A 14,926-nucleotide genomic window follows, 5' to 3' on the forward strand; every position below is an offset into this window, starting at 1 on the left:
CCCAACATAGCCACTATATATATTTTACGATTACTTTTTTTCTATTTAGTTTATTTTTACTGTGTCTAAATTTTACTAACATTTCTAACATAGAATTACAAATAAAATCGTGATTATAGTAAGGTATGTCTACTTTACTGTTTATCTTGATGAGTTATGTGTTATATTGTATTTTTTTGTTTTTGTTTTTCAATCTTGTTCTAAAAGTTTCACTGTTAGTCTTGTTGAGCAATGTTAAGTGTTATAGTGTATTGTTTTTTTTTTTTTTTTTTTTTTGTTTTTTTTTTTGCTCTGAAAGTTTTAGCAGGGGAAGTAAATACGCATTTAATTAACAAAGCAAGTACATAAAAATAAATAGAAAAAAAATAATGCACACATACGATCTTACATGTATAATTATAAACAATTTATAATAAAAAAAATAATTGAAAATGATTATTGACTCTCTTTGTATTATATTTAAATTATCTATTTGATTGAAATACAAACACTTTCACGATGTGTGTTACAAATTTTAAAGACACAAGATGAAGTCGGATTAAGTTTTTGCTGCTCAGTAATCCGACAACCCATGTCAAGCTTTTTATTAATTATATAAAAAATTTACTATCGACATAGACCCTCCCCCCCCCCCCCCACCTTCCCCGCCAGTTGCTTTAGCACCTTCGAACTAATATTCCCTTTTGATCAGTTTGATGAAAACTTCAATATAACTTACACAACATTTATTCGGAAATCCCAGACTGATCCTAAAAATTTGTCACTAGGTCCCACTTAATGAATTGTAATTAAAGTGGTAATAATTGGTTACGTAGCCTAATGACTACGACACGACCACGTGATGACGAACTCAACAACACTAAAGATCTGGTTCAACAATTCTTGCCGTTGGTGTCTCAAAGTTAACTTCAAATATTTTGTTTTCAGTTTGTATAAAACTAAATATATGTCCACACGGATGACATAATATACACATTTTTTTTTAAACCGATGCAATAAGTTAGAGCAACATTAATGTGCATGTTGTTACACTTTTTACTTTTGGAAACAATAAAAAAAATAGCATTACAATAAAATGTGTTATGAAACGTAAGTTGTCGTTACGTAAACACTGATCTCCTAATTTTATAACGTTTGACTTTAATTACACAATTGCCATGTAATCAATCACACGACATACTCAAAAATTCACCTTACATTACATCCTAATTTAAAAATATCTAGCAATAAAACAACAACTGAACTGTTTCCTTTATTACTTGGTGAGTTATATTTGTGTCGGCTTAGAAGAAATTTAGTAAGGGAATTGAAATTGATCGATCCATTGCTTTCCCTCGTGTTCTTTCTTCTTTAATTGAGACAACTTAAATCATTTATCACATTGAGATATTCACTCACAGTAGATTACAAGTCACACACAGATTATCATACATAACCCACAGTGAAACACAATATTTTATTTTGAATAATGACAGTATTGCTGGTAACCCACCAGCTGTTTAATTTTGGTAATCTAAATGTGTATTATAAAGTTACATACGCATTAGTTCAGACATGATTTTATTTTAACAATGAAAAAAGTTTTAAACAAGTAATTACGATTTACCGTACCGTAATATCTCAGGGCAGATGACGCATTTTCTTTGCTAACCTTATTAAATAACCTACACAATAAAAGCAGTAACAACGTAGGTAACTACGTGACAATAAACCAGGGAGTATATAAATAAAATATTAATAAATACTTCTTTAATTGTTTTATTGCCAACTATTTTTTTTTCTTAAAATATTACACTATTTAATGTGTAAGAAAATATTAAACATATTTTAAAGTAAATAAAAACACGTGTACAGGGTATCGTTTAATTTATGGTTGATGGTGTCGTTACATTCAGGGTTTCTTCCAGGCATCTCTCCGGGAAGGTTCTGCTCCCCCCCCCCCTTCCCCCTAATTTAAACGACAGTTTCATTAACTTGATTCATGTGTGTATCAACATAATACCTGCCATATTTAACACACGCACAACTTTAAATTGAGCTACATTTGACCATCTCTTTTAGTGACGCCTACGTATCACACATGGTAATATAATTTCTTTGTTAGTTAATGTTAAATGTATCTATAGGATTTGATACAATGTCGCATATATTTTTTTTAATTATTTTTTTTTATTTTTCCGATGCTGAAAAGTATTTACCAATATTTTTTTTTCTTATTTGGTTATTATACAAGGGAAGTAATTCTCTATAAATATCAACCTTTTTGGTAAATCAACTTTAAAAAGAAAGAAACAAATCAAACATATGTGTACAAATAAGACAAAAAACTTAACTAAAGTGTCGCAAATAAGATGTCAAAAATCCTAGATGTGTGTTTGTTCAATGTTTGAACTATTACTGTTATTGCAAACATAAATGCAACAGAATTGTGTTTAACTCGTTTGAAAGACTAGCAAAGATTACGATTAAATAATGTTGAACAGCCATAAAATACCAGGGATTTGGACTATTATCATTATTCACTTCAAATAAAAATACATGTTTATTTCCCAATTGATTTTAGAATAGAAAATTGTCTTCAAATTACCAAGAATGATGTACATTGCCATCCTTTTCTTGGTAATGTGTAATGTGCGGCTTCACTATAAAAGTAGAGCGCATAATGTGTTGAACCATATGCATTTTTCGCTTACAACAGAGTACCAGATATATAAGGGATCGTCTAAACATAACGACATATCTGGAGAGGGGAGGGGGAAGAAGAGGAAGGTTTGGTGACGATGTAGAGAAAACAAAAGACAACAGCGTTGTTTGCAGTAAAAACTAGAAAATGAATTTTAACTTTTAGTTTGCATTGTTAAGAAAGTCAAGTATATTTAAGATTTAAGAAGAAAAAACATTAAAAAACCCCACAATAAACAGTTGTGTAATGTAATTTTGAGGAAGGGGTTTAATAAAGTGAGGTGTGATATCATTTTAGGGGAGGAGGAGGCAAGTATCAACCATGACCACAACAAAGGCAGAAGTTGCTTATCCCTAGATTAAAAAATATATATCTTTAGTATTGACTAAATCGCCAATGTTAAAGTCAACCTCAGTGATGATTCCATTAATTGGAAACGCTAATATAGTGACTATTTCACAATGTAATGTCTTCTATTTTCTAACTCTGTGAGGGGGAGCATGTCTCAATGTAAAGACTTCTATTCATCTGTCTCTGTTAACATTAGATATATTTTACTAATTACTTCCCATTCCCCATTTTACTATTACAAGTTTATACCACCAGCCGTGTAAATAAATTATTATTAAACAAACAAGTCGGGCACGTATACAAAATAACACAATGTAAGAAAATATGAATGTTTCGGTAAATTTTCGGATTGCTTTTTTATTTTTATTTTTAAAAAATTGTATTGTTTTTTTTTTGCTGTTTATATTAATATTTTATTGGGTTTGTTTACTTTTTTTAAAGACATACGAATACGTCTATTCAAACAATGCTCTTAAGTGAGCTTTTTAGTGATTAATATTTTAAAATACCAAAGATAAATTAATAAATTAAGATAGTAGTAGAGATATTTACAGAATACAGGATAGGTAGTGGTGTCTAAATCAATGCCGAGAAATCAAACATTCTAGAAAACGTATAGGTAAGACACAATTAGACACCCCAGTTATAGTGACAGACAAACTCAAACTGTACGACTTCACTTTGACGAAACTGACGGACACAATAAAACACAAGCTGGACATGTATACACATTGCAGTACAACCATTAGGACAGCGCTAATTAAAATAAATTATAGGCCTACATAATACCAAAACAAACCTTTCCAACACACTTTATAAAACAAGCAAATGAAACATTAGAGATTTAATTTAAACTAAAAAAAAACATCAACTATCAAACCCTATAACAAAGTAAAATAATAGAGGGAAAGGACTACATACCATTATTACATTATATATTTGTAGTAATTCTAAAGCAAAACAGGACGATATTAAAAACAAATGTAACAGTACACAATATTTGAGGTTCAAAGTTCTGTTTCTGCATGAACACAAATTGTCTACTTAGGTTAATGTTACATATTACATGTAATAAACTGTAATATAATATACTCATTATAACGTGTATAGTATACATTATTATTTAACAGTGCTCTGCTTAAAGGATTTGAAACCAGTAAAACATCGGAATGTTACATCCATTTCCGACGTAAAATTTCGAGCAAGAGAAAAAGTCAAATGTTGCTTAAAAGTATTAGAAAAAACATTTCAACTCCTAGCCAATTGCACAAGGGTATTTTGTTAGATTTTATTGCATGTCTTTAAAAAAATGTTAACACGAATATAAGGCTTTCAATTTTTGAAATTACAATAAAGTTTTAATAATTAATCGAAGTAAAACTAAACATTTCGAATTTTTGTAAATAATTATTATATTCTATAAAATGTTACACTCTGTTTTTAAATTAAAAGGTGTTTAATAACACAATTTTGTATATTTTACCCGGCTTGCTATTTGTGGCAGATTTGCATTGTCTCCCTTGAAAACATGAATATTGCATTTAGCAGAGGGAGGTAACTACTCTTGGTAAATCAACATGTTCTTTGGTAAAATCAAAACCATAATAAAATGTAAGATCTACTAATATTATGAGAAAAGCAAGTGTTTACATAAGAAAAGTAAATGGCTGTCAGACATTGAGAAAAAAACATGCGATAGTCGTGGGGTTAGAACTGTAGGATATGTTTCATCATTTTTTTTTTCTCACAGTCTACTGTTTCCTTCAGAAAATGTTCACAAACTGTGGCTGTTACGTGTGATTTAAATATAAAAAAATTAACAATCACAATAATATACAGCTTGTACCTATGTGGTATAACATATATAGAGAGTCCGACAAAAAAAGACAAAGACCCTGTACAAAACTAAAGGGGAAAAAAGTAAACAAAAAACTAAAAAAACCTACAATTATACTAGTTTCGACAGGGTAGCATAATGAAATAGACCCATTATACCCTAAATTATATGTATATCAGCCAACATAACCTCTTCTTCTTCTTCGTTCTTAATTATTTTTTTTTTTTAGTGTTGGGAGGGAACGAGCCTTATCTGCCAGAGGGTTTGAACTCGAGACTTTTTTTCGAATTTATCAACCATGAGCTTTGCCGACTCGACCATGCTTCCATCACAATTAAGGATTACGTGTCAACTGGTTATGCGCTCCCTGTATTGTACATGGCTATTTAAAAACAAAATTATGTATGTAGTGCGTCAATTGTTTGAAGCCTTGCGAACAAGGTTTGAACTGTGTTTGATTTGCACTAATATGAGGGTTCTATTGTAATGTTATTTATTGACAATGATAAAATATACAATGTGTTAGCTGATCAGTAAGGTTCCATACACTACAATGTTTAACGCGTTTTGTTTATGTTTGCAGACCGCGGATCATGTCATAATTAAACGGTTTTAAATACAATACCTGGTAAATACAACTTGATGATTATGTATCAGGGTATTAAGACTGATATTTACTACACAGTAGATGCATCGTTTGGCTTTTAATTGTGAACTAGGCAGGATCTAGCAAGCGTGTGTAAACGTTAACACTTTATTTTATACGAGCTGACCCGTGACGTAGCAGACGCCGCTATCTAGATGTTTTATTTTCTGCTGATCAGCAATTCATAATTTGCGAATTCGACTCAACCCTCTCCGTCCAGTGAAACCCGGCTTTATAATTGTAAACATGAGTGAACCATAGCTCACCAGACTGGTGGGGGTGGTAGCGATATGTGAGTTTATGAGTTGACCACCTTTATAGTCTAATGTAGTAGAACTAACAACGAAGTTAACTAAACATTATGTTATGACTGTTTGATGTCTAAATCATTTAAACATGATTTAAAGTAAATATTAAATAACACAATTAAATAGTCGAGTCTATGTCTATATAAATCCAGGGGGTGAAAAACATTGTAAACTATACAGAGGTAAACTGCTTGACTTCACAATACAATGTATATTAATACGAGTTAATTAACCATGTAAGTACACATTGACGCTATGTGCAATATCATCTTGATGATATCACACTAAGTTGTATATTGCGCTACATCTCACCAGCTCCAAAAGTGACGTCTACGTATCTTACATGGTTACACATTTTATATTTTAATTTATTTTAAATTTGTCTAAATGATTAGGAACACTGTCGGCCACATATTGTTATTTTAGTTTACCTATACATATAATAAATTATTACCGATTCCTTTTTTGGGAGTGTTTGCAAGTGGCGTAATCAACTATTTAATAGTCATAACAGGTTTGGTAAATGATTTGGAAAAAAAATAAATCGAAACAGACATAAAGTTTGTGAGTTATAACTTATTTAAATTGTAGTTACAGTGTTATAATAATGATAAAAATGTGTAGACATGCGTTGAGTTTTTGTTTAAAACACATCTGTATTTGCTAAATTAAAAACTGTAGTTTTCTTTTGTACATATATAAATGACTAGTGAGAATATCAATAATGTAATGTTAGTTCGATATTTCCATTGTCTTTTTCGTGTTTGGTCCCTTTTCATTAAAAAGACAATACACATTACATGTTTCTTTATATTTAAGAAAAAAAAAGTATCCCGCCCCTATAACGATAAAATATTTATATAAAAAATATACTTTGATCAGTGTTCGCCCACCCCTTAAAAAGTCTGAAAGAAACACTCTACATACAGACCACTTTTAAAATTAAATAAATACATTAGGTAGTAATTCAGGTATCTTTATCATTGAGTATTGATAACGTCGTTATTTTTGTTTATTAGATGTATTTACTCTAGAATCAAGAAACTCATTTTTCTTTTCGTGTAGCTTTGAAAGAAACGCTGTGGTGAAGGAAAAATAAAAGTCAACGTCAGTCGGACGTGACAACTCACATCACCAGATAGGCCGAACTCGTGAGACGATGGGTGACTGTGACAGACCTGTACTACAGACTTAAAACGGACACGACAGTTGGCAGACCAGTTAAGGGAGACAACAATTAAAATATATACGCTTTACACTAGGTTAGATCCCTGCCCTTGTTTCCTTGGCAGCAACACATATCTCACTTGACGTAGTTGTAAGTTGCGATTAAAAGGTTTAATTAAACATTTAATATGGAATACACATTGGTCAGTATTGAATACATATAATTCGACCAATAATGCAAGCTGTAACTGTTATGCTAACTTAAATGTTAGCCATATCTTATTTAACTTTAAGCATTCAGATCGTCTATAACGACAACGGATCGGACAGTGACATAATATTTTAGGGGGGCTGTTTTAAAAAAAAGTGTTTATATTGATGTAGATTATTCATCGAGTAAATGTTACCTTTTCAAAAATTAAACGGCTTATGTTTACATGTATTGTGCTGTTGCCCATGTTTTTGTTTCTTTCTACACAAAATGTTCAGACACATTATAGGTCTGCTTTTCAAGGAACACGTTTTTTTTTTATGTTAAAAAAATAAATGGTGTCGTTGTGCATTATTGGCTACTTATTTGATATAGATATATTGTAATAGGGAATGTTTACAAGTTATGAATTGACTGATTGTAATAGTGCTTACAGAATTTATAGTATGTGAGTAGAAATGTAAAACTAATCTTTGGAACGTTGAGTGCTGTAGGTTTGATTCATTTCAGTATATTTGGATGAGTTGTTGGTATTTTTTAAAAAAATGTTCTGTGCTTTTGGCAGTTTTGGTTGTGTTTTCTTCTTGTGTAGTCAAACTGTCATATTTTGAATGTATGGTAATTTTAAAAGCAGAACAGGGCAATATTATAAAAAAAATATATTATACCATATATTTTTCACATCTGTGAAATCGATTCGTTAATGGATATTGTGTGGTCTGGTCAGTGACGTAACGACCCATTCCTTCACACGGGTCGACCTGCCAATTTCTTGACATCCCCACCCCTTCACGTGAGATGTAAATATCGTTATCAACAATTGTCAGTTTTAATTTGGTGTTACACAATTTATGTGGAAAACAATTCAATATTTCCGAATAGCCAAATGGCTGTGTATTTTCTTAATTTTGACTGTATGTCATATCAACTCTAGTTGGCGCATTAACATGGGTCGGCGCCCAAAGACATCGCCCAACCTACGCTCCCCTAGCCACACAACTAGGTCAGGTCAGCACAATGTCGAAGGGCCATTGCTTTTATATAAATAAAAATGTGTTTCACATACATACTATACATCTCAAAAATATTGATCGACAAATCCGAACAACGTTCTCCTATGTCAAAAAATTACGCAATAAACATTTACGTGATTCTGTTTTATGTTAGTCCTTTTATCCACACTGACATATAGAGTGAAATATGCGTTTATCCAATTTTTGCATGAACATAATGGTCTATTTAGATTAATGTAACATTTTACGTAATGGTATCATTATATACACACTATAAACGAAATAATAGTACTTAAATATTGACAATTAGTAATTAAAGTTTGCCTTTATCCCCTTTCATTAATGATGTTAAGTGTAATAACCGGTAGCTAAATTGCTATGCTATACTGATAATCTTAATAACATTTTTTTTTTTAAAAAGCTAGTCTTGTTTTTTTTTTTAAATGTTACTATTTATAGTTATTTAAAACAAACATACACAAAAAAAAAGATTAGGTACAATCACTTTTACAATCAATGGGTAGGCCTATTAAGATAAAAACATTTACTTATCATTGAAACTTACTTTCAGAACAGAGAGCAACCATTTTTTGTTTGTTTTCAAGCCTAACCCCTTTTTGATGTCAATTACAATAACGTGTGTGTTTTCGCCCAAAACTACCTTCTTTAGACAGTCAAGGGGAAATGAATTTGGAAATACCACGAAACTCAAGAAAGTATTATTATCCTCCCCTACTTACTGAACACAATATAACTATTTTCAAATGACTGCTCATACACAGAATTTAGTTTAACATATGTGGTTTTAAAAAGTATTATAATTAATATAGTTTTTAAAAAAAAATATACAATACAAACTAGCCATTCATCTTGGCTGAAGACTTGAAATATGTGTACGAAGAACTGGGCATGATTGGACGAAAAGTGAGAATAGAACGATTTGCTGCTTTCGATACAACTACCATTGTAGTTAGTAATAACATAACACAACAAAGAATGTAGACATATGTAGACCTGTATATCTAGCCATTGTTCGGATCCCCGATTCGAGTCTGTAGTACGTCCTTATTTCCAACCAGCTCAGATGGGAACCTGATTAACATTAGAAAAAACTGAAGCTACAACTAAGACCTCTGTACATAATCCTTAACAGATCGTACACTTTGATCTTATTCAAAATACAGAGAAGAGATTCGGTGCAATTGAGCTACATTTAACCCGCTCCAAAAGTGACGCCTAAGTATCTTATATGGTTACATATTTTCTATTTTAGTTAATTTAAATGTATCCATTAGATTCGTTAAAATGTTGCCCATACTTTTTTTTTTCCAAAGCAGAACATTATTTACCAATCATTTGTTTTTCTTCTGTGGATATTGTGCAAGGGAATTAATTACCTATTTAATGTAACAGAGTGACTATTTTATTAAAGAAATAAAACATATTTTTAAAAAATTAGTCATACCAATACATTTTTGAAATATTACATATTAAAATAATTCACTTAATTTAAACAAAATTTAAAATTGTAGATGCTTCATTGATTTTTGTTGAAGTATTACTGTTATTGCAAACATAAACACAGTAGCTACGTTTTTTACTATTTTGAAAGACAAGCGAAGATATCATTTGTTCATTGTTAGAGACACTTTCACATTGCTTATTGTATTTTCCCCATTCATTTCTAAGATAAATCCATATTTATTTTACTTTTGAATTTAGAACAAACACAAAGCAAGAGATCTGTACATTGCTATCATTTACCATGGTAATGTGTATTATATTGCTTCACTATTATCAGTAGAACTCATAATGTGTTGAACTGTATGCATATCATTATTCGCTTACAACAGAGTACCAGCTATAAAAGAGATCCTCTATACATAACAACACATCTGGAGAGGGGAGGGGTTAGAAGAAGGGGTTTTGGTGGCGATGGAGAAAAAAAGAAAACACACGTTTTTGCAGTAAAAACTAGAAAATGAGTTTTAACATTTATTTTGCATAGTCAAGAAAATCGAGCTTAATTAAGATTTACGAAGAAAAAAAACATTAATGTGTATGCTGTTACATATTTACTTTTGGAAACATTAAAAAATATAAAAAAATAAATATAGTATTAAAATAAAATAATTAGTTATGAAACGTGAGTTGTCGTTACGTAAACACTGATCTTCTAATTTTTATAACGTTTGACTTTAATTGCACATTTGCCATGTAATCAATCACACGACATACTCAAGATAACCACCTTACATCAAATCGTATTTTACAAATATCTACCTTAGAAAAAATTCAGTAAGGAAATTGAAATGGATAAATTCATTGCTTCCCCTCGTGTGGTTTCCTGTTTGATTGAGACAACTTAGATCAGTTATCACATTGAAATATTCACTCACAGTAGATCACACGGGTCACCAGCAATAGATCTCGGGTCACAAGCAGTGGCCCACGGGTCACCACAATCATATTAAGGGTCACTCACTGTAGAATGTGTAAAAAAAAGCCATTTTGTATGTCCATAGGAACTTAGATATACAAAATACTTCGGGTGTCATTAAAAGTAACTTAAGATAACCTTACTTTATTCGTTTTTTTTTTTAAATTTTATTAATGGTTTAAATCGATATGAACAAACAACTAATTAGGTTAGACATTTTGAAAATGTATTAGTGTTACCAATACAACTTGAGTAATTATGAATGTTTTGCTTATTTTAACTGATTTATGGAGATAACGATATGAATCATCTATTCGTGTTTGTGTGTGTTGGCTCATGTGCTTTTTTTAGAGAAAAAAGAATCGAACCTAATCGGCAAAGGATATTTTAATTTAAGTGCCATAAATTGTAACTCTCCAATTATATGTTTTAAATTATTTAAATATATGTGGAATTAATGCATATGAGTAAAACATGTGTATTCAAATATCCTATATGTATAAAACACATGTGTGGACAAACCACATCTTAGCAAAGACAATGTGGTAAAAAAAAAAACGTTACCTACAAACAACTTATAGTCAAAGCCCATGTGTTCAAATCACCTGTAGCAGGATAAACCGTTTCTATAAGCAACTTATTGTCAAAGCATCAAGATCATATTTTTGGCATAACCAAAGACATATTTGTTATTCAAAAAAAAATGTTAAATGTTAAATTTATTTTTGAAGAAATACATCAATGCTGGTAACCCACCAGCTGTTTAATTTTGGTATTTTAAATGTGTATTATACTGTTACATACACATGAGTTCAGACATGAGTTTATTTAAAACAATATACATAATTATTAAACAAGTAATTACAGTTTACTGTACCGTAATATCACAGAGCAGATAACGCGTACGTTATTTTCTGTGCCAACCTTATACAATAGCAATCACAACTAGAGCAGTATCAATGTACCTAACTACGTGACAATGATCAAAAAAATATAATATAATTCACATTTTAAACTAAATACAAACACGTGTACATAGTATCGTTTAATTTGTGTTTGGTGTTGTCGTTTCTTTAGTAGCAATATGTTGTTGATTGGATATATTTTATAATAAGATGTTATATACGTAATTAGTTATGATCTACTTTACTAATATTATTTGGCGTTCAAAATAACCGATGATTTAAGTATGATACATTTTTGTCCCAAAAATGAACGGGGCAATTAGTCCACTTAGGTCAGTGGGGTTACCTGACTCCGTACATAACCCATAGCAGATAGTACACTTTGATCTTAGTGAAAATGTCGAGAAGAGAATCGGTGCAATAAGTAACTCGACTACTCCGACCACTAATTTAAATGACAGTTTCAATAACTTGATTCATGAGTGTATCAACATAATACCTGCCATATTTAACACACGCACAACTTTGAATTGAGCTACATTTGACCATCACTTTTAGTAACGCATATGTATCTACATTGTTACATAGCTTATATATTAGTTTATGTTAAATGTATCCATATGATTCGATACAATGTCACCCATATTTATTTATTTATTTATTTATTTGTTTTATTTTTCCGATGCTGATATTTACCAATATTTTTTCTTTTGTTTGGATATTGTGCAAGGGAAGTAATTACCTATTAAATACACCATTTGGTAAACGAATTGTAAATAAAAAAAAACAAAACAAAGAGACTTACTAATTTATTTTAAATATTAGACGTATATTTATATAATTAAAAGTTTCAAATAAATTACAAAAAATAGTAGATGTGCCTTTGTTTTGTGTTTAAAATTGTATTATAATTGCAAAAGTAAACACACCAGCATTAATTTTTACTCATTTGAAAGATAAGCGAGGATATCGTTCAACCTACTCTCTCGAAATTGACTTGTGTGGTGTAATATCCCTATCTATTCTTTTAAAAGAAATTACATATTGAGAACAGAACACTTTCCCCAGATTACCAATAATAATGTACATTGCCATCCTTTTTTTTTTTGGTGATGTGTATTGTTTTGCGTTACTATTTAAAGGTCTATATCTACACCCTCCTTTACCCTCATCCCCACCCGTAAACTCACCAATTATAGCCAATCCTCACACATCTAAGACTTGTATAAAACTATCAAAAACTTTCATCTATTTAATATGTACTGTGTACATTACAATCACATTTATAAAGGGATATATTATTTTATTTTTTTTCTATTAAAAGAATACAAGTGTCCGGTACATGAACGGTGCATTAATGTATTAACAATAATAATGTAATAGAGTCGTAAGGCTTTTTCGTGTTCCTGATCTGTGTTTCTATTTATCTTACAAGTTGTATCACATATTCTCCATACACGACGTCACATTACAATGTTTCACACTATTACTTAATTAATTTGTAATTAATTATGTACACCACTCATGCTTTAGATGCGAACTCCACATTTGCAAATAATGTGTGGTTAATGTAAGTCGCCCGTTGCTTTTATAACGAGTTTAATTTCACATTTAGATTTTAAAGGTTACATGTCCTAAGCATGGCAACTTGAAAACTCACTGTGATTTAGTCTTCTTTAAATTTCTATAACAATAACACAACACACATATAATGTGATATATTGTTTTTTTTGTAAGCTATATCGACATTACACATATCGGTGTATTGGCCTCGCCCCCCCCCCCCCCCCCACGTACACGACAAACACACATCTTGTTTTAGCCAGAATAAAACTGTTATATTTTTGTAAAACTTTAACTGTATTTTAACTTTAGAGACAGTGTTTGAAGAATATCGATTTATTGTAAATAGTGTTTAACAATTATTACCCTTTATATTATCAATTTCAATAGGACAGACAACTTACATCTTATTCTAATGAATAACATAAGAAACCATTAACAAATATAATTAGCGATATAAGTATGTTGTTTTAATCTATTCCAAAACATTTTAGTTATTTTTAAAACAATTAATGAAATGTGTGGGCGATTTTTGTTTTGTTATTACTGAAATAATGTAATTATCAAAAATAGAAGCATGTCGTCACAATATGTATTTTTAACTTCGAACACAATTTATAATCAGTTACGTAGCGAGGTCGGGTTTTACCCGGTGCGCCACTTAATGGTGTCAACCCCCGGAGGCGTAGCGACAAACTTTCAAATTTCGATTTGCACCCCCCCCCTCCCTCTATCGTTCATATTTTAAAGCAGATACATATTATTTATTTATTTTTTTGAAGTAAATACATTAAGATGTAACAGTACAAATGATGAGAACCATGATGAAGTGTACAACCTGACTATAAATATTTCAGTTTTCTCCAGAACGTGATGATAAACACATTTTAACAAGTTTGTGATTAAGTTCAAAATGAAAAGGAAAAAAAAATATATATAATAGAACTAAGCAGATTCAGTTGTTTATGTGGTGCTATTCGATGATTCATTTGAGTCTGTCTTTGCCTTTTTCTTCGGACTTTCATCTTCTGCATCTTCACTTTCAGCTAAAAATCGCTTTTCTGCTGTTGTTTCTTCTGTTTTTGATTCTGTCTCTTCTGAGCTAGCATTTTCATTTGTATTTTCTTCTGAATCTTCTGTTTTTGTGTTTTCTTCTGTTTCTTCTTCTGCTTCAGCATCAGCCTCATTAGCTTTGCCTTTCACATCTTCAACTGTCTTTGCTACAATTGGCTCTGTGATCTCTTTTGTTTCTGACTCAACAGCAACATCATCCTTTGTTCACGTCATTGTAAAATTGTGTGGTTTTCAGCGGACGACGACAGACAAGCTGTTGTTCCTTCCAAAGAACGAGATTATCAGATACAGATTAGCTGGTTAAAAAAAAAACATTTAGCCAACAACGAGTGCACATAGTTGACTGTAGTTAAAATGTTTTAATTACATATTTTTGAACTCTACATGAAATAAGAACAAGTTATTTGTTTTTTAAATGTATCAAAAACATTTGTTCCTAGTTCAATGTCAACAAAACATGTTTATTCCCATTAAAACACACTAATTAATGTTAATTTATCGTTTAACGAATGAATCTATAGTTTTTCTCATTTTAACTGGTTATTTATCTATAAGTTGGTTTTTGTGTCTTTGAGTTGTCTCCCGTATATTGTAGGGAAAATTAATATGGGAAGTAATTGTGAAATGCACGTTTAAAATGCCAAATCAAAATAATATATTTTTATTTAAGAGCACCCAATCTTAAAATAATACATATAACATTATTGCCTGAAGATGAGTTAATGAAG

General features: G+C 30.7%; 1 protein-coding gene across 1 annotated transcript; it reads right to left on the bottom strand.

The window, feature by feature from the left end:
* Positions 1 to 14,069: 14,069 nt before the first annotated feature.
* Positions 14,070 to 14,411, bottom strand: LOC131950790 (uncharacterized protein DDB_G0286299-like). The gene is given in 1 exon segment (XM_059312972.1): positions 14,070 to 14,411. A coding segment is annotated over 1 exon segment (342 nt).
* Positions 14,412 to 14,926: the final 515 nt, after the last annotated feature.

Source organism: Physella acuta, unplaced genomic scaffold, assembly GCF_028476545.2.
Source record: "Physella acuta isolate Inbredline_101_S28 unplaced genomic scaffold, ASM2847654v3 ptg000780l, whole genome shotgun sequence".
NCBI classification, from domain to species: domain Eukaryota; kingdom Metazoa; phylum Mollusca; class Gastropoda; family Physidae; genus Physella; species Physella acuta.